Below are 20,000 nucleotides of genomic sequence, written 5' to 3' on the forward strand. Positions count from 1 at the left end.
AGGGAGTGTGCGTGTGTGTGTGAAGCAGGGTTTGGTTCTGCAGTGGTCCCAGGAACACAGACAGCGTCTGCAGTATGAGTGTGTCAGGAGCCATGTGACAGACAGACAGACAGACAGAGAGACAGACAGACAGACAGAGTGACAGAATGAGATGTGCTCTACCCCTGTCATAGCTCGACTGAAGTCTCTCTCTCTCCCTCCCTCTCTCTCTCTCTCTCTCCCCTTCTTTATCCTGCAGTCAGTAGGTTCTGCCAGCCTCACACCACTTAGTTTCTCCTCCCTGTTTCACCTCCATAAAAATTTCAGCACAGTCAGAAACACTCTCCCACAAGACGTGAATGCCACCCAAGAAAGCAGGCACACACACACACACATACACACACACAAACACACATAAATACACACGAGAGAAAACACAAAACAAAACAAAAAGAAACCTCAGCTCAGCTAAGACTTAACTACTTTATAGTATGATACACCAGTGAGTCATCTGTGACTTATGACTGTCATTCCCAAGTCTTATATTATCAGGAAGCACAAGCATTTTGTAGTACCTTCATCCCAGCCCCTGATAGCAGAGAGCCGGATCGTATAAGCACTGCAAAAGTTTGAATGACTGGACTATTTTTTTCTCTCAAGTTACAAAAACATAACAGTCTTGGGGGGGGGGGGGGCATTACAGCAATACTAAACATCACATGGATATTTTAAAGCGTTTTCACTTAAACTGCTATTTAACCTGTTAATTAAGAGAGCCAGGTCACGAGGAAAAGAAGAACTGACAGAGAAGAGGGACGGTACCAAGGCGCTGAAAGACATCGCATGCTTATTTGAACCGGGCCTGTTATTCACGTCCATGCTATCATCACCAGCGGAAGCTTTAGAACATTCTGCAGCACCCTCACCAGGTTATAACAGGTGCACACAAAACAATAAGCTATCACACAACAGTAAAGACGCTTTGTAAGACCCGCAGGCCACGCGAGAGGGACGGGGCAGCACAGCACGCTTTCATTAAGGCTGTTACGAGACGTATCGTACAGAGAGAGAGAGCATCCCAGAGTCTAGCGGACCCGTAAAAAAGCCAGAGCGTATTCAAACGGCGTAGCGGGCGCAAGTAATAACCACTCGGGTTACAACACTGTGAATAAAGAGCGAGATGATGTGTGAATCAGGCATTGACCGGTGCCGGAGGAAATAGAGAAAAAAAAAGAGAGAGAGAGAGTGAGAAATATTGCATTTAGAGAAATCTCCCATGCGAGAGAGAGAGGAACATGGGGTCGTGACTCTGCTCTGAGGACTTTGCTTCGCGAAAAATACAAAAATGGTGCGACCGGGCATCTTGTTTCCTTCTCATTCTCTCTCTTTACTTTATCTTCTTCTCTTTTTTTTTTTTTTTTAAAGGAGGGGGGAGGGGGGGCACACAGAAAAGAGCTTCTCAAAACTTAATCTAACTGGGTAGCATTTGCTTTATAAGATTCATTGACCTGTGAATATGTTTGGGATAAGCCATGAGCAGCGGCGGTTCTCTCGTGTAACAACGTATAACGCCCACTTTCGCCTCTGCCCTGAAACGTTGTTTGAATGTTAATCCAGCGTTTCTGTTGGGATTTGGTAGCGGTTGCGTGGGTGTTATGTGGCTCTTAAACGCGTTTATAAGTTTTCTTTTCTTTTTTTTTCCAATCTAAAAGACCTCTAACTCTCAGTAATTCCAGTTACATTTACAATGACTCTATGAATATTCATAGTATGGACATGGTTCCCAGTAGCTGAGAGCCAATCATCTTCAGATCCCCTAAAAAGGAGCAGATGAAGATGACTTTTGTGATATTGCCTTAACCCAGTGGCTACTGCAGAAGCAGCACACAGATAATGCATTTCAATAGAGTCAATGCACTGCGCTTAAGGCTCACATTCAATTTTGAGCAAGTACGGTCCATCAAGCGCACAGATCAGCCATTGTTTAGCAACTTCTATTGACTGTCTTACAATTGCAGTATGGCAACCGAAACCACCGAAAAACACGTTGCACTGAAAAGCTTCCCCATCACAATTATAGGTTTGTAGCTCTGTAGCTCTTAACGTGTTGTGTACCCACTTTCACATTCTGTATTCCATGACATATGGGAATATTAAGGTTAGTACACAACATACTAAGAATACATCTCTGGATATGATTACTAACCACTCCATGGGATTCACGTCACTGAAACAGGGTACGTGTTATGCATACTATACATCCTGTCCCTCTCAACATCCTGTGCGCTTTCACGCAAATAATGTCACAATTAGTGGCCACGCTGCTTTGTTAGCATCTTTCTTAGCATGTTTTCTCTTTGCACGTCTCTCTTTCTCTCTCTCTCTCTCTCTCTCTCTCTCTCTCCTTCTCTTTCTCTCCCAGACCCAAGTACTTTTTTAAGCCTCAGAAGCAGAGAAGGTGCGCTGACATAGCCCTGCGACCGCGGGGCCGTCAAATCAGATGAGCCGAGCTTATTTAGGAGAGGAAAAAAAAGCGATGAGTCATAGAAAAGGTGAACGAGCTAGCCGGGCTTAGCCACGAGTTGTTCTCTTGATTTAGGACGGAGCTATTCCCAACGCTAGCCCTTATTTCGGAGAGCCTTAAGCGATGCCCTGACCCCTCAGCTGCGTTCTCATCTCGAAGTCCGGTCGAGTGAGGGATGCGGACCGGGGGGCTCGACTTCTTTGTCCGTGTCTGAGATCAGCTAATTAGGCCCAAAGCCTCTGCTCTGGTTTTGGGTTTTGACGGATGGCAAATAAGCCCAGTGCTGAACGCGAAGTCAGGCCATACTTTTCGAGAACTGCATTCCTACAGGATTCGGTCCAAACCCCGATTACTTAATACGTCCAAATGAGCGAAAAGTTGAAGCAGAAGCCTCAGCACACTATAACTCTCCAGAAGTAAGATCTCCAAGCACTACATTGAAATAAAGAGCAAGAATGTGAACGGTACCTGGTTAAACAAGGTCTTCACGGTGGGCAGGGGAATAATAAAACTGACCTGGAATCAGTCATAGGCTCAACGTGCTTAAATGCCCTCAAGCCTTTCACACCAGTATGAGAGGAATACATCAGGCGAGAAACTTAGAAACAACCAAGCTGATCCTGGATCAGTGGTAAATGGGTGTGAAAGCCCTTAAGCCTGTCAGATCCAGTATAAGGGGAGCACTGCGGGCTATAAATGACATGTGACTCTGGGTCGTCTTGTCCCGTCGTTCTGCCAGCAGTCTGCCAAGATCACATACCTTCAACAAGCACAGAACAAACCAACAAACAAGTCAACAAATAAAACAGAAAACAAAAGTCTTTACACCAGGCAACAAAAAAACCAAAAAAACAAAAAAAAACAAATCAATATTTGTTCTGTTTGCACAACCCAAAGTGAGTAAGACGATAAAACGTGAAACACTTCTAGTCTGAAAAACGTCTTTCTTTTCTACAACTTTTTTTTTTCTTTTTTTATGATACGGAACAATATGAGACAGCAAAACTGCCTTTTTCTTTTTTTTCACAGGTTTTTTTTTTTTTTTGTGTGTGTTTGTGCGTGTGTGTGAGTGTGTGTGCGTGTGCGTGTGTGTGTGTGTGTGAGTGTGTGTGTGTGTGTGTGTGTGTGTGTGTGTGTGTGTGCCTGTTTTCATCCTGTCTCTCCCTCTGGCTTCTTTGTTGTCATGGTCTGGGAGGGAGAGCAGATATTTGTCATTCAGTAACACTCAAAAAAAAAAAAAGCCAGAAAAGGAAACTGTCGACATAAGCCCACTCTCCTTCCTTCAACCAACATTTTTTTTTTCTGTACTTTCTATCCCTAAACTTTGTCAGCTTAACAGCTGTAATCCAGTCGAGCAAATAAATAAATAAATAACTACATAAATAAATAAATAAACACACCGCTGCGACAAATCTCTCGGTTTGATTGTGCCCCTGATACGTCTGGGAAATCGGGGTGGGGGGGGGGGGGGGGGGGGGGGGGGGGGGCAAGGAGCCAGTCCCAGAGCAGAGTGCTGCCCATTACAGCATTATCTGCGTGTCATATCGGCTCTGCCCTACCTGTTCCACAGCTCCAACTCAAACAAAGCCACAACCTGAAAGCAGTCATACAGTCCCATGAAAATAAAATACAGCACTCCCAACTGGGAAAGAGTAGAACGGCAAAGCAACGTTACGTGCATACGCACGTACGCGCTTCTACGTGTGAACAGAAGGGAATGACTGGTATCGGTCAGAGGTCGATCATTTACTTATGCCCCGTACAGTGTCCGTTATCTGATCAAGTCCTTTGGCCCATCGTTATTCCACAGGATGTTGAACTGATCAACTGTTCTCTGTTTTTGTTTTTTTTTTTTCCAGTTACAAAAATGTCCTGACACACACACACACACATACACGAATGCATCCTTCAACATCGCAACTATTCTCCAATGTGTGGCCCTAGAGGAAGGTTTGTGCTGTCTTAGCAACTGGATGTCAAAGAAACAAGCCCTAAAGCGTGATATTTTTTTTTTTTACAGTGCACATAAATGAAAGGAAAACTCTAGAGCGCTTTTTGGTCAACACACAGAGGAGCAGCTGAGATCCGGCAGAGACCCAAGCGCTGGCAATCTTTTTCATAAGGATCACACACACACCGCTTTTTCCCACACTCACCTTAAACTCCCAAGCTTCTTTCTCAAAGCTCCCCCCCCCCACCCCTTTCCTGGAGGGAAGATTGGCTCCCGGTAACCAATGGGAAATGACGGATTAATCTATGTAGTCGTCTGTTTACCTGTAACAGAAGTTCTTTCTCCACGACTTCTTCGGTCTTAGTCACCAGACGCCTCTGCAGAGAGTGAATCTTCTGAATCAGCTCGAAAGCGCTGGAGTCGCGCGCCTGAAGCAAAGTCATTCAGAGGTGGTAACAACCGTGGAGAGAGAGAGAGAGAGAGAGAGAGAGAGAGGTGGAGTGAGAGAGAGAAGAAAAAGAGACGGTAACATCATTGACCCTTGAACTAAGCCTGCGAGCTCCCTGGACATTTCTCTCGCCTCGGTCAACGTCTAAACCGAGGGATATAAAATCTCGTTGTACACGGATGTCAAACAAACACCCACACGCAAACACACTCGGTGTATTACACCCACATAGACGTAGTCTTTTTTATTGTGTGTGTGTGTGTGTACTCCTATGATGTTTGGATGAAAGCAGACGAGACATGTCTCACCTCTAGTTTTCTCCAGTGATGTATGTTAGGCGGGTTTTGAAATTGCTGTTCTAAACATCGATAGCGCGTCCTTTCTTTCAGGAGCTCTCTTTGCAGATGGTTCACCTCCCACCTACAAAACATTCACCAGACAGCTAGAGCTGAGTTTAACTCGACAACACGGCGCCTGAGACCAACGCAAACCGCTGGAAATACAGTTGAAATGATAGTTTGCAATTGCTTTGGAACAGAGAGGAGCACAATCCTCTTACCACACGGAAGTTTTAACAAGTGTTAGAAGAAAACGGAAAAAAAAAAAACAGAAGGGCGACTTGAATGTCTTCACAGGTTGTTAGTTGGCTGATAACTGTTTTTGGAGTGATCTGGGCAAATCTGTAAACATTGTTTAACTGCAGTTTATTTGAGTGCATACATAGTATTGTTACACCTTTCTTTTTCTCAGCAAGAAACGTAAAGGAATAAAGAAGATACATGGCTCTGAATACGAGCAACAGTATTATCTCAGCACACACACACACACACACACACGCACGCACACACCCGCATGCACACACCTGAAGTCTAATGCATGAAAAGCATGCTTGTCCACAGGCCTTGCAAAGTAACCTGTGCTTCCTCAGCTCTTGAGTTTAATATCTTATGGAAAGAGAGACAGCAGTAACGTCCACCAACAAACCCCCCCCCCCCCCCCCCCCCCGTCACACGAAAGGCAATGCTTCCACAAGCTTCCACTCCCCTGAGCCAAACAAGCAGGTCCTCACCTTCTCTCCTCATATTTAACACAACAACACGGAACAGAGGGAAACAGAGGAAATGAGCAACAGGTGTCAGTGAACGAAGCAACATGTTCCGCAAGGTTTCAGCCAATCAGAACGAAAGACACAAATTACAGATTTTACCGAAACGTAACACCCACACATGAAGTAAATTAGCAGTATGTTAAGGGATTTTAAGGCAACGTAATTAATGGAGAATATGAACAATTACCCCCGTGGTAAAGAAAACAGACCATTTCTAATTTTAATCTGATTCATTACTTTGTAGTGCAATCACAGCGTATTGAATGTGGTAATTTATTTGAACTGAAAAGATCTAATATTAAGCAAAAAATTAAGCAGAAAATTTCTGCAGAGCACACACACACGCACACGCACACGCACATGCACATGCACATGTACACACACACGCACACACGCACACACGCACGCATGCACGCACGCACACACACACACACGTTTGTATTTGTTGACTCTCAGTTTCCTGTAACTAAAGAATACTAACCTAACCCTAACCCTAACCAAAGAAATGTTTTAATGGAGCCCCACACCGTGAGTGTGCAGTCAGGTTGAACCCCAGTAGGCTAGCTTTGCCTAGAGCACACACACGCACGCAAATACAGACACACTCACTCAAATTCTCACGCACACAAATATACACACACGCTCACGTGCATATACATGTATACACACACACACACACAAACACACACACACACAAAAGACCTTATTTAGTTGAAATGGAATGAATGATGAGAGAGATGAGAAAGGATGAAAGTGATAGGAATAAAAGTTCATGTGCTGACGTGAGAGAGGGACAACCAACGCAGGTAAAGCTATTCCAACACAGCGTAAGGATGGGACTGTGATGTCATAAAGGAAGTGACAGAATCTTTGTCTAGGAGAGGGGCCAATAGGACGTTTAGTTTCAGCGAAACTGACGGGAAATTTGGGCACCCAGCGTAAGCGTCCTGCCCCTTGATGATATTACACGATTTGAGACGGCTTCTTTACTTTTTTTTTTTTTTTTTAAGTTATCTCCTAAATGCAAATTACTTTCAGTGGCTCATTTTCTCTCTCTCTCTCTCTCTCTCTCTCTCTGCATCCTTTCTGCAAAACGGGATTAGACCAAATCAATCCGTTTTTCTCATTCCTACATTACTGCTCAGCCATGTAAACTCTTTCCGTCTAAGAGACGTTTTCGCCGCGAGATGTATGGAGGCCGCCACACGACCATATGCTAACCAATTGACTGGCAATGCATAAAGATATTACACTCCATTTCAGAAGGTGTGCGGCAGAAATCTGATTCCATAACCAAAGGGATATGAATGATTATGATGTACCTCTCATTAACCGAGATGCAGAGTTCATTAAGGGTCATTACCCACCAGAAATCAATGGCTGAGATATTACTTGTGGAAAGATGCCAGTTACCTGGATATTAAAACACCGATCACAGATGCACACAGACGGCGTGCTCAGATTGCTATTAAAACAATTCCGTTTTTTGGGGGGGGGTTTGGTACCGCCACTTAAAATCTAAACACAGTTTGGAGTTTCATCAGAGAGCCTTGGACATTAATCACAAAATGAGGGAAGGGTTTACTCTTGCATACTTGTTGCAATATTAGACACACACACACACACACACACACACACACACACATCCTCATCATAATAAATGCTGTCTGCCTAATGATGTATGGATTTGCTCACTGCTGTACTTACATTTGTTCAGTGTATGGGCGTCAATACATCTTTGTCAGTCAATCAGGTCCTGCAGGTTTGTGTGAAATTAAAATGGAAAACATGCACACAATTTTTTTGTTTGTTCTTGTTTTGTTGGCTTGGGGTATAATTTATGCATTTTAATTGTGATTTTGGCAAAGCGTTTGTTTTGTCGACTGCCAGGGTTCTCCTTGCACGACTGAATTTGCTTGAATACATCAATGTCCACTAAGACAAAACAAACCATCCATCTTTCCTTGTCAACATGTTTATTTCCCTGGATATGATAAATAAACCACATAGAAACGCACACACACACACACGCACATACATACGCACAGACACAAGCGCGCACGCACATACACACACACACACACACACACACACACACACACACACACATACATACATACACACACACATACATACACATACACACACACACACACACACACACACATACATACACACACACGCACACGCACACACACGCACGCACGCACACACAAAACCTCTTTCCCATTGAGTAAGCTGCATTTCTTTATTTGATTCTCTTCTCCATTGTAAAGTGTTTGCGTTGAGATTCATAGGGGGCGGTGTAGAGAGTGCAGCAGGTCCAGATTGATTCATTCAGGATGACAGGGTCGATAGCTCTGCCTTAAACTCTAATCAACAGCGCAAGCCAGCCAAAACCCCCACGCTGCCTCTTATAGCCGCTTCAATTTTCAATGCCTCCACTTTGATTCTCTGTCTGTATCAGCGCAGGTGGGTATGGAAGTACGCATTCGCGGGTGAGTACGTGTGTGGGTGCGGGTGTAGGTATACGTGTGTGTAGGTAGAACTGACAGTTTGCAAAAGATTGTCTCTAACCTTCATGAACCTGAAGGATGCAGAAAGTAAGGGGGGTTTTTTTGTTTGTTTGTTTTTTGTTGTTGTTTTTTTTTTTTTTTCCCGTGACATCCATATTCGTAAAGGAATCTCATCTCCTCGGATAAAACAGAGAAGAAGAGTTCTTCCTAAATCCGACAGGATGATGGAATAAGATTGAAGCCAGTGCATTTTTGGTCTCTCATCTTACAAAATAATTACGCCTTTCAGAAAAAGGGCTCTCGCCACAAGCCAAAAGGCACGAATAAAAAAAAAAAAAAAAACGCGAAAAGAAATAGAAAACAAAGAAAGCAAAGAAACAGTATGCGGGAAAGATGAATTAAAATAAAAAGAAAGAAAGAAAGAGAGAGAAAGAATTCCGAACCCAAAAAAAGGCGAGTTGTCGCTTTTTGATACTGCGGTTTCAGTCAGAGAGAGCTGTACCTCTGCGTTCATGCCCAGGCGGGCACTCTGCCCGAACGGACAAGAGCAGCTTCCGATAACGGAACACAGTGACGGAAAAGCAGTATGTGGGTACGTCGTGCTCACAAACCGCATGGGGAGATGATAGAAATCCCTGTGATCAGAGAGACAGAGAGAGAGACAGAGAGAGAGAGAGAGACAGAGAGAGAGAGAGGGAGAGAGAGGGAGAGAGAGAGAGAGAGACAGAGAGAGCGAGAGAGAGAGAGAGAGAGAGAGAGGGAGAGAGAGAGAGAGAGAGAGAGAGAGAGAGAGAGAGAGAGAGAGAGAGACAGAGAGGAGATAAATAATATTGTAATTACACGAGGAGCGGTGGCCGTGTTAAGGCAGAAGACTTTTGAGGGCTGTGAGGGATCCATCTGGACGTCTAGAGCTGGAAGTAGCCAGTCAGGCAGAGTGTAAGTAAACTGGCATCTAATGAGGCAGACATTGGGGTTAACATATGGTGTGTTCTGTATGGTTCACCTAACGCTGCTAGAAGTGGAAGAGAGAGAGAGAGAGAGAGGAAGGTGGAAAAAAGGAGAGACAGAGAGTGGGAGAGAAGGAGAGAGAGAAAGAAGGAGAGAGAAAGAGACTACGGGAGGGTGAACATAAAAGGTAGCGGGAAAGACAAAATGAAGAGAGGAAACAAAAGAAAAGAAAAGAAAAGAAAAGAAAAGAAAAGAAAAAAGGTCGGAAGCCACAGGACAGACTGTCCATAAGGTGTTTGCGTGTGGGTCACGTTAGCCGGCAGGAGGAAAATGAGCCGAGATTACACAGAAATATCAGGGTTTTTTTCACGTGGAGCTATTTCCATTACTGTCACCATGTCCACCACATTGTAATTATACAATACCCCAGCGATAAAAGCCAAGCAGGGACTTGTCACTTTGTATCAGGTTGACAGACAAGTCAGAGAGATAATAATAACCATCGTTTCATTTCCGCGTGTTTTAATTAATGAACGCAACACATGAAGTCAGTGCCGAGATCTGCATATTTAAAAAAAATAATAATAATAAATGAAAAGTAAAGGGTTTTTTATTTATTTATTTCTTTTCTTCGTGGACGCCTTTGAATAAATGTGGAATGAGGAGGTGTCCTCATTAAATCTGACACACACACACGGGCCATGACAATTTTCTTCAAAGCTGGTTCAAAGAAACAAACCTAAGCATGGGCTTACACACTCGCTCGTTTACACACACTCCCACACACACACACACACACACACACACACACATACACATACACACACACGCACACACACACACACACACACACATATGCACACACACAAACATTTGCCTTTTGCACTTTTTCAGAATATAGAAAGAGACCTACACCAAAACACACACACACGCACGCACACACACACACACACACACACACACACACACACGCTCAAACACTGGAAAATGTACCTTGCATATCAAAGCGAAGGCAAGCGTGTGCATTTCGCAGGGGTTGTCGTAGGGAGCATCTCGACTGCATTAGCGTCTGATTGTCATATCAAAGGGAATATGCAAGGCCAAACACAGCACAATACAGGTCATTGTGAAGCACGGATTTTTTTCCTTTCTTTCTTTCTTTTTTTTTTTTTTAACTTTGTGGTCTTCCCTGCAATAATTCATATTCATCTTTTAGCATTCTCTCTCAGCTAAAAAAAAAAAAAAAAAGTTTCTCATCGAGGCCGGCCTAAAAACGTGTGAAAACAACAGCCCCTGGTCCTGAATAATCCCAACATTTCCAATGATGATGCTGTAAAATGAATGCACCATTAGGGAGACAAGGGGAGAGAGAGAGAGATGACCTCTCCTAGTGATTTGTCATCGTGTCAAACACAGAAGATCCTACACCTACACCGGAGAAACACAGAACAGAAGTTTCCAGAAGTCCCTTTCTCTTCTCGGGATTCAAGCGTGAGACAATCAAATCCTTAATAAAAATGTATATGCTCCAAGTCTAGAATCAACGGCCCAGAATTCACGGAGTAAAAGTTTCAAAAATGTCAGCTCACTCCCTTGAGTCAATAACACAAATTTTCAACAAAGAGTCTCTTTAATTACACTCTTTATTAATCCTAAAGTTTTATGGCTTACAGCACGGCGAAGACGCTGGAGCGAGGTCGACACAATACCATTTTGTCCCTAAAAAGTTGGCATTGAAGTTATAGCTAATAACAAAATTATTTTAAAACGCTTTAAGATTGCTCTTGAACGCGAATGTCTTTCACTCCTTCAATGAACCTGAAAATATACTCCTTCAGCAGATAAAAAGAACAGGTCTCTCACGTCATGTTCTTCTCCGGCTGATTAAATGAAGAAAACAAAACAAAAAAAAAGCTGACGGTTTTGAATTGGAAAAAGAAGTTACTTTGCTTCTCCAGTCGATTACAAAAGAAAAAAAAAAAAAAAAGCTTACAGCATGAACTGGAGGAAGAAATTAGCCTTTTGTGTTGTTAGTACCTTATGGTTCAAACAACATTCATTTCTTTTCTTTTCTTTTCTTTTTTTTTCCTAGAACTGACTGTTCCTCTGTGTGTGTGTGTGTGTGTGTGTGTGTGTGTTTTATCACACCCTGCATTATGAACGTGAACCATAATCAAATAATGATACAGTTCAACATAAGGACGCAGTGTCAGGCAATGTGGCTCGCAGATGCACACATTAATATCAGATACATACATTATGTAGTCTGATAGCATAATTTATTCCAAAGCAAAGGAAGCAGGGACCAAAGATCTTATTCAAAAGAAAAGATCTGACATTAATTAAAGTGAATCCGCACTCACTTTACTGAACCACGCAATGTCCTGGAAACACCTTCCACCCCACCCCTCCAAAAAAAAACCAAAAAAAAAGATAAAAAACGAGAACTATTTAACCAAATGAATAAAACAAAGTGGAATCGAGGGGGTTCCTTTGGAACACGGATGCATAATTCATTCTTACGGAATTTTAAAATGGAACCCTGCTCGGGCCCAGTAGAGGAACTGGGAGGCAAGAGTGAACCGAAAGGTTAACAAGTGCGCTCATATCGCTGAAATAACCAGAGCATGAGTACAACGGTCCATCCATTATGGATCAGTCCTGGCCTCGGGAGAGACGGAAAAAACCCACACGGCGACTTTATAAATCACGTTTTCCCCCTGGATCCACCGAAGGTCCGCCCAATCTGGAGCGCTGTCTAGATCGGGTTTCCGCGTAACTACATTTATGCATACAGTACGTCACCCGTCACATTTTTCCCAGAAAGAGTTCAGTCGAGTCTGTGAGGTCCCACTCTAGTGAGAATTTGACCAATATAAACCCCCTGAGCGTTCACAAAGATTTGCCTCTCTGTGTTACCTTAACACATTTCCTCTGTGTTGACTGGTTGAGGATTTGGCTTAAAGTAAGTGCATGTACGCTGGTTGACAACCTAAATGTGTCTGTTCTGTTCTAATGAGAGTGATATTCTATTCTTTTGGTATTCATATGTGCAGAACCACACGCTTATTAAACGCGAGCCGGGTCGATGACCTGGTTCTCTGAGGCTTAAACGCCGCCTAATTTAGCCAACCAAAAGCTTCTACTGACAGCACTGACCAGATGACCAATAGCATTTCAGCTAAACCCAAATCAATACTTTGGTATTGATGAGTTGAGTTAAGGTAAAATGAGTTAAAGTTAAAGTTAAAGTAATTTAATTGCTTTGAGTCATCTCAGCTTCTGGGCCCCACAACTTCAACCATGTCCAAAAGTTAAGTAAACTCACTAAAAACTGTGAAACAAGTTTTGTTCGACTTTTACATAAACCCAACTTTCATTTGCAGTCAAAGGGAGCAGGTTTTCTCACAATTTTTACATAAACCCAACTTTCATTTGCAGTCAAAGGGCACAAGTGTTCTCACAGTTTTGCATAGACCCAATTTTCTTTCTTTTTTTTTGTGAAGGAGTGGAGTCCAAACAGACTGCGAAGAGGCACGTAGCCACGCCGCGGCGGGTTTGTTCTGTTCTGTCTTGTTTTGTTTTGCTCGACAGTCAGACGACAGAAAGAGCTCTGCGGTGTATTCTCACTTCTGAATCTTACCTTAAGTCTTTCACGCTAGACACGGTTTTACTGAGGATACGCTTTTCCCTGTGCAGTCTCTTGATCTCCATCTTGAGCAGTCGGATGTCCTGCACTCTCTTGTTGTACTGTCTCTCGCCGTTGTTTAGCATGGACTGCTGAATCTTCACTTTCTCATATAGCAGAGCCAGCTCATCGTTCCTCCTCACCACCACTGTCCCCAGAATGTCCCGTTCGCTGATCACCTTGACAACAGCGGCAACAACAAACAAACAAACAAACAAACAAGGGCAGTCACAACAAACAGGTCTCAGACAGAGCATTAAGGGACTTTTTTAACAGTTGGGTTTTTTGGTTGTTTTTTTGTTTGTTTGTTTTTGTTTTGTTTTTTTGGTTAGGGGAGGGGGCAATGCTGAGGGGGAAAGAAAGATGCTTTAAATAAGATAATAAGGTGAATAATAAAGTTTTTGTTTTCACTGTGGTGTGAGTAGAGAGACGCATGTTAGAGCTGAGATGTATCTTTCAGTTTTCTGATTCCAAAAAAAAAACCTCACGTGTCTAAAATCCCTGAAAACAGTTGATTCTGTTTGCATAGCGACCATAACGTTGAAGATTTTTATAAGGTATCAGCTGTTACACCAATACCGTGAATCCTTGAATGTAGGTGGGTACATACGTCCTATTTCCACTGAAAAGCGACACAGTTGTCTCTAATTTTGGACTGGGTCATTCTTCTGCAGACCCTAGAAGCATCTTCGTGGTTAAACCGCTCGTCCTCAGCTCGATGGCGCAGGAGCAGCTTAAAAATTTGAAGTTTCTTTTTTTTTTTTTTAACTGTCTGCTATGTCTCACTGAAATTCCAATCGGTGTTCTTCACAAGAAACGGGAAAAAAAAACGATCTTCCTCCTGTGTTTTGCAGTCCGGTAGAAGCGTGCAGGGACGCTCTTTCCAGGCCACGGGCGAAAAATGAGGTTGCGGCGTAATATTTTCAGGCCGACTGGGCCGAGAGACTCTCTTTAAACCGTCCTCACGGCCGAAACACTGACCTTTATCATCAAAAAAACGACATCAGCAGAAACACGTCCGAGTCCAAAAATCACTTATAAACCTGCTTTCGTCGGTGCTCACGGGTCGCCGTCCGCCCGCGTCCGCCTTTCCGAGTGCCGAGAGATTCCGAGAGATTCCGAGAGATTCATCTGAGATACGTGAAAAATGATGGGAAAGGGTCTTTTTTGTTGTTGTCGTTTATTTTTGTATTTCGATAGATGTATCTGTTCGAGCGCCTCAAGTTTTAAAAAACATTCAAGCCGGGGCTGAATCCTCAAATATGTTTTTCAAAGTGTCCTGAGACAGTTTTTTTTGCCATCGGTGCACACACAGATTTTCTCATACACTTTGTTAAGACTCGGCTTCGCAGAGCCAATCTTCCCGCCTTAAGGGGGGGCGGGGGGCGGGGTGGGGGGGGGGGGGGGGGGCTGGGTGTGCTGAGAAGTGTCCGGAGGGTCACAGAAAGACAGACCATAGATCTAATGGGTTTGGATTTTACCCAAACTCTGGGATTTTTCATCTCATCTAGCTCAACGGAGCAGGACCTCCTCCTCCTCTCCGTCTCTCTCTCTCTCTCTCTCTCTCTTGTTCTCTCGCTCTCTCTCTCTCCCTCTTTCCTTGTGCTCTTACCTGATCCAGCAGTTTTTTCTCCCGGACTCTTTCGGTGTCAGAGTCAGCTAAGATCTTCAGGAGTTTTTTTTCTTCTGCTGCTTGGTTTTCAATGAATTTCTTAGTCTCCTGAGCCTGCTGCTTCATCTTCTGGAGTTCAGCCTACAGGAGGAACACACACACACACACACACACACACACAGAACTTCGTTTACAAAATGGGTGATGAAAATAGAAGAGTAAGCATACTCCCCCCCCCCTTTCTCTCTCTCTGTCCCTTACTGTCTCTGTCCCTTACTCTCTATGTCTCTCAGTCTCGTCATGTACTTTTCATATTGGGTTGACAAAGTTGCTAAGGCAAGTATAGTGGGACTGTATCCAGAGAAAGGGCCAGATAAAAACAGAGAGGAGATGTGGAAGACGAATGACAAACAGAGGGAGTGGAAACTTTGTAGGCATCATTTAACATATGTGCTCTCACTTCTTCACTTCTGACACACAAATGGACTGAAAGAGAGAGAGAGAGACAGAGAGAGAGAGAGAGAGAGAGACAGAGAGGGAGAGGGAGAGAGAGAGACAGAGGGAGAGGGAGAGAGAAAGAGAGAGGGGGAGAGAGAGTGTTTCAGACAGGATGAGACAGAGAAAGAGAAAAAGGGAGTGTGACAGTCAGACAGACAGTCACACAGACAGACAGACAGACAGAGAGAGAGAGAGAGAGAGAGAGAGGAGAGAAAGAGAGAAAGAACAGAAAGCAGGCGTAAGGTTAAAGATCCCCATCGGTAATCGCGTCACGTGCGGCCCAGCTGGCCGTTTTCCCAGAGTGCACCCCGTGCCCGACCACCAGGCCCATGTTGACATTTGAGCAAAATAAAGTGCTAAACACAAAGCCGCCTTGTGCAACACCCAGAACCCTCCTTTCCCCCACTAATTATCTCGCTTTTCAGACAGCGAAAACACACCTAACGCGGGCCAAGTCTCTGTAATGAGTGTCCGACATTTAGCACCGCGTGAAACAACCCCCCGACTTTGACCAGCTCTGCCCTTGTTAACATTAACCGCGTGGTCAGTTCAAAAGCCATTTCGCATTGCAAATGCGTCTCCACTGGGATTGGCCCTATCAAGCAAAACCAGAGCGACCAACAGCCTGGAACATCACTCTGTTATGATCTATAACTACATAAAGCTAAAAAAAAACAAAAAAAAAAAGGTCTGTTTTATTAAAATTTCTTTGACATTATTGTACCCATACAAACTGCGGTTTAACTATATTTAACAGTATATGAACAGAGGTTTATACATATGAGAGGGGTAAAAGTACATTTACATGCCTTGATCAGATAGATTTTTTTTTTTTTCCTTTTCCGTCTACTCTGAAGGCCAAACATGTGGAGACATAGACTGAGGTATAGAATGAGATTTAGGGCAGGGATCGATGTCGGCCGTCTCCCAGAATTCTAATGGGCCGGACCAAGGGGCTGATGAACTCAAGACGATCTAAAGGGGGCAGTGGTTCACTCCTCATTATCCCCGCTCCATGTTCTTGTCTGATTGGTATGTGTAGCCCATTCATTAAAATGTTAATGAATTCTTATGAAGTGGCCTGATTGTTCTTATAGAGCAGCTAGCAGGCGCGGGGAGGGGGTCAGCCAGTGCCATCAGCTTACTCCAAAAGGGCAAGAATCCAGTAGGCACACATAATGAGGCTTCAAGTAGTAAATAACAATAACGGGAACAACAAAGGCAAGCACAGAGATAAAAGCTCCCGCACAAAGAGTGGACTCTATTCATACATGTAAAATAAAACACATGCACTGTAGTGAAAAGAGACCAACGTTTCTCAAAAGAAGCAACTTGCTAACCGTATTCAGGCTGAATCTGCACTATGTTGTTAGAGCACTGGAAATAGGATATGAACATGGGATGGGATGGGATAGGATAGGATAGGACAGGATAGGATAGGATGGAATGTGAAGGAAAGCAAAGGAAAGGAAAGGAAAGGAAAGGAGAGGAGATGAGAGGAGAGGAGAGGAAAGGAAAGGAAAGGAGAGGAGAGGAGAGGAGAGGAGAGGAAAGGAAAGGAAAGGAAAGGAAAGGAAAGGAGAGGAGAGGAGAGGAGAGGAGAGGAGAGGAGAGGAGAGGAGAGGAGAGGAGAGGAAAGGAAAGGAAAGGAGAGGAGAGGAGAGGAGAGGAGAGGAGAGGAGAGGAGAGGAGAGGAAAGGAGAGGAGAGGAGAGGAGAGGAGAGGAGAGGAGAGGAAAGGAAAGGAAAGGAAAGGAGAGGAGAGGAGAGGAGAGGAGAGGAGAGGAGAGGAGAGGAAAGGAAAGGAAAGGAAAGGAAAGGAGAGGAGAGGAGAGGAAAGGAAATGAAAGGAGAGGAGAGGAGAGGAAAGGAAAGGAAAGGAAAGGAAAGGAGAGGAGAGGAAAGGAAATGAAAGGAGAGGAGAGGAGAGGAGAGGAGAGGAAAGGAAAGGAGAGGAGAGGAGAGGAGAGGAGAGGAAAGGAAATGAAAGGAGAGGAGAGGAGAGGAGAGGAGAGGAAAGGAAAGGAAAGGAAAGGAGAGGAGAGGAGAGGAGAGGAGAGGAGAGGAAAGGAAAGGAAAGGAAAGGAAAGGAAAGGAAAGGAAAGGAGAGGAGAGGAGAGGAGAGGAGAGGAGAGGAAAGGAGAGGAAAGGAAAGGAAAGGAAAGGAAAGGAAAGGAAAGGAAAGGAGAGGAAAGGATAGGGGCTATATGGCTCCTAAGCCACAGGCACACAGAGTCTACTGTGACAAAGTAACACACTCTCCCCGGTATACCCTTTCAATCAAAGCAGTAAAAAGAACTGGCCCCTAATGAGAGAAGGCTGTTGTTTTTTTACTGAAGTAAATAAGATAAAAAAAGAATAAATAAATAAAAAGAAACAAGCAAAACAAAGCATTAAGTATTAAAGGGCGAGAAACCAGATACACCTGCTTTAATATTTTTGCCGACTATACGTAATAAATGTACAGAATAGACACATATCAGCTAAAACCATCAATTGTATATTTCTCCATGTGCTCAGTTCAAAGCCTGTTTCCCTTCTATTCCTAAAGCTGTTCATTTGCCATCGTATCAAAGCGGCAGGAACACAGAATCGTTATTAGAAAAAACAAGATGGCTAGAACACAGATCAAACATGTCACACGTGTAACACATGACCTGCTTTGCGCATGTAAAAAAAAAAAACAAAACAAAGAAACGAAAAAAGAAAAAAAAGACATGAATAAGACATGGAACGCGTTGACGAGTGACAGGAGATTCTCATCTCATCAGAACGACACTGTGCTCATTTTTCACCGTCGGTGTTCCCGGTTTTGGTGCGAAAACGTTCCCGTGTAAAACCAAAGACCCCCCCCCCTCCCCCCTACACCAAGAGGTGCGGATCCACCAACGGGAGGGTTCCTCCAAGGCCGGATGTCCGCCGGCTCTACCCGCGGTGAGACGAACCCGGGCAGTGACTGAGGACCGTCTGCACTGGTGCACGGAACATCCTAAATCTGAAGGATTCGCACTAACCGCGGAACAATCTGGCAGGATAGGGGAAATCATCAAAAATCGAAATTAGGGTACGAAAGACGCCGTCGAACCCAAAGGAACCAGAACTTGTGCGAGTTCGCCTGAAGGGTGATATCGATTCTCCGTCACAGGTGTAATATGCTGTCAGGCGTTAAACACAACGATGCTCGCTGAAGCGTGACAGAAATATTAATGAGTTGACTGAAAGGCCTGGAAACGTAGCGTCTTTACTGTTAAGACCCAACAGGTGTGACCTTTAAGAGATGAGTAATATGTCTATCACCGACAAACTAGGGCTCCATGACAAACAGCAGTTTTTCCTTTTTTCTTTTTTCTTTCCTCCTCCTTGTCTTTCTTTCATCCCTTTTTCTATTTTTTTCCAGAAAAAAATCGACTCACAGCGTCCAGGCTGGTCATCCTGCTTGATTTAATTATTTAAAATGAGAACCCATTGCGTTGGATCTTTCTTTTTACATCGATTTAGACTCCAAAAGCGATATTCAGCCATTTGTATTGGTCTATTTGTCAAGCTTATCGCCTCCCCTCATATGCCTCTATCTCTCTCTCTCTCTCCTCTCTCTCTCTATCTATCTTTTTCCGACAGCCATGGCGAATAGCTCACAGTGACTGACCCCACAGACTAAAGCCCCAAACTGAACAGATAAAGATTTGATGTAGAAGAGGCCAAATAGCCTGTACTTCAGCCTCTCTCTCTCTCCGTTTCCCATAAGGCAGCTGGAGCCAGACGCCCGAGCTGAATGATGAATATTAGGCTGTAAGGACTCATCTGGCATAGAAATAATTGACAAATGACACTTCCACACGCCCGTACTCCACGCAGAACCATTAAGCATTAAGATCTTCTCAGGAAGGCTCCAAAGCATTTTACCGCTCAAACTTGCCAAAGAGCCCCAAGATTATATATTTGGAAGGAACAAAAGTGAGAGCTGCCTGCTTCAAGACGCTGGATTCTTTATCTACATATATAATTTTAAATGACTTTACTGCTTCCATTAAGCCTATGAGCAAAATTACGTTCAATACCACAGACACACTTTATATGCTTCCATACTGCACTGCTAATTCAATGTTTGTTCAATGTCTGTATTTGACAACAAACTTTCAAAAACAATGCAACACATCTATGTCCTTCATTTATATCTGTATCTAAATATAGACAGACAGACAGATAGATAGATAGATAGATAGATAGATAGATAGATAGATAGATAGATAGATAGATAGATAGATAGATAGATGGACAGGTAGATAGATAGATATAGTGGATATAAAAAGTCTACACATCCTGTAAAAATGAAACCAAGATAAATCATGCCAGAACCTTTTCTACTTTTATTGTGAAATTGCAACCTATAAATTAAAGTGTAAAGTGAAAAACAATACGAATGATTTTGGGGAGGGGGGGGGGGTCAAAAATGAAAAATGTACAATAAACTGGTTGCATAAGTGTGGACACCCTTTTATAATTGGGAATGTGGCAGTGTTCAGAATCAACCAAACACATTCAAACTCATGTTAAATACTAATTAGTATATACCTGCCATCAATTAAAGTGACTGATTAACCCCAAACAAAGTACAGCTGTTCCTATAGGATTTTCCTGACATCTTCTTGGTAACGTCCAACTGGAAAAGCCACGGGCTGCAAAGAGCTTACAAAGCAGGTATCTTATTGTTGAATGTGGGATCTCATTG

The 20,000-nt window shown here is 43.5% G+C and overlaps 1 protein-coding gene across 1 annotated transcript in view; it reads right to left on the reverse strand.

The window, feature by feature from the left end:
- cfap58 (cilia and flagella associated protein 58) overlaps positions 1-20,000 on the reverse strand; it is a 73,649-nt gene that overhangs the window by 22,774 nt on the left and 30,875 nt on the right. Inside the window, exons 13-16 of the mRNA XM_030778930.1 lie at positions 14,775-14,915; positions 13,118-13,341; positions 5,211-5,322; positions 4,778-4,882 (exon numbers count right to left, since the gene is read on the reverse strand). Coding sequence (XP_030634790.1) covers positions 4,778-4,882; positions 5,211-5,322; positions 13,118-13,341; positions 14,775-14,915 — 582 coding nt within the window. The remainder of the gene's footprint in view (positions 1-4,777; positions 4,883-5,210; positions 5,323-13,117; positions 13,342-14,774; positions 14,916-20,000) is intronic.

Source organism: Chanos chanos, chromosome 7, assembly GCF_902362185.1.
Source record: "Chanos chanos chromosome 7, fChaCha1.1, whole genome shotgun sequence".
In the NCBI taxonomy this organism is placed as follows: domain Eukaryota; kingdom Metazoa; phylum Chordata; class Actinopteri; order Gonorynchiformes; family Chanidae; genus Chanos; species Chanos chanos.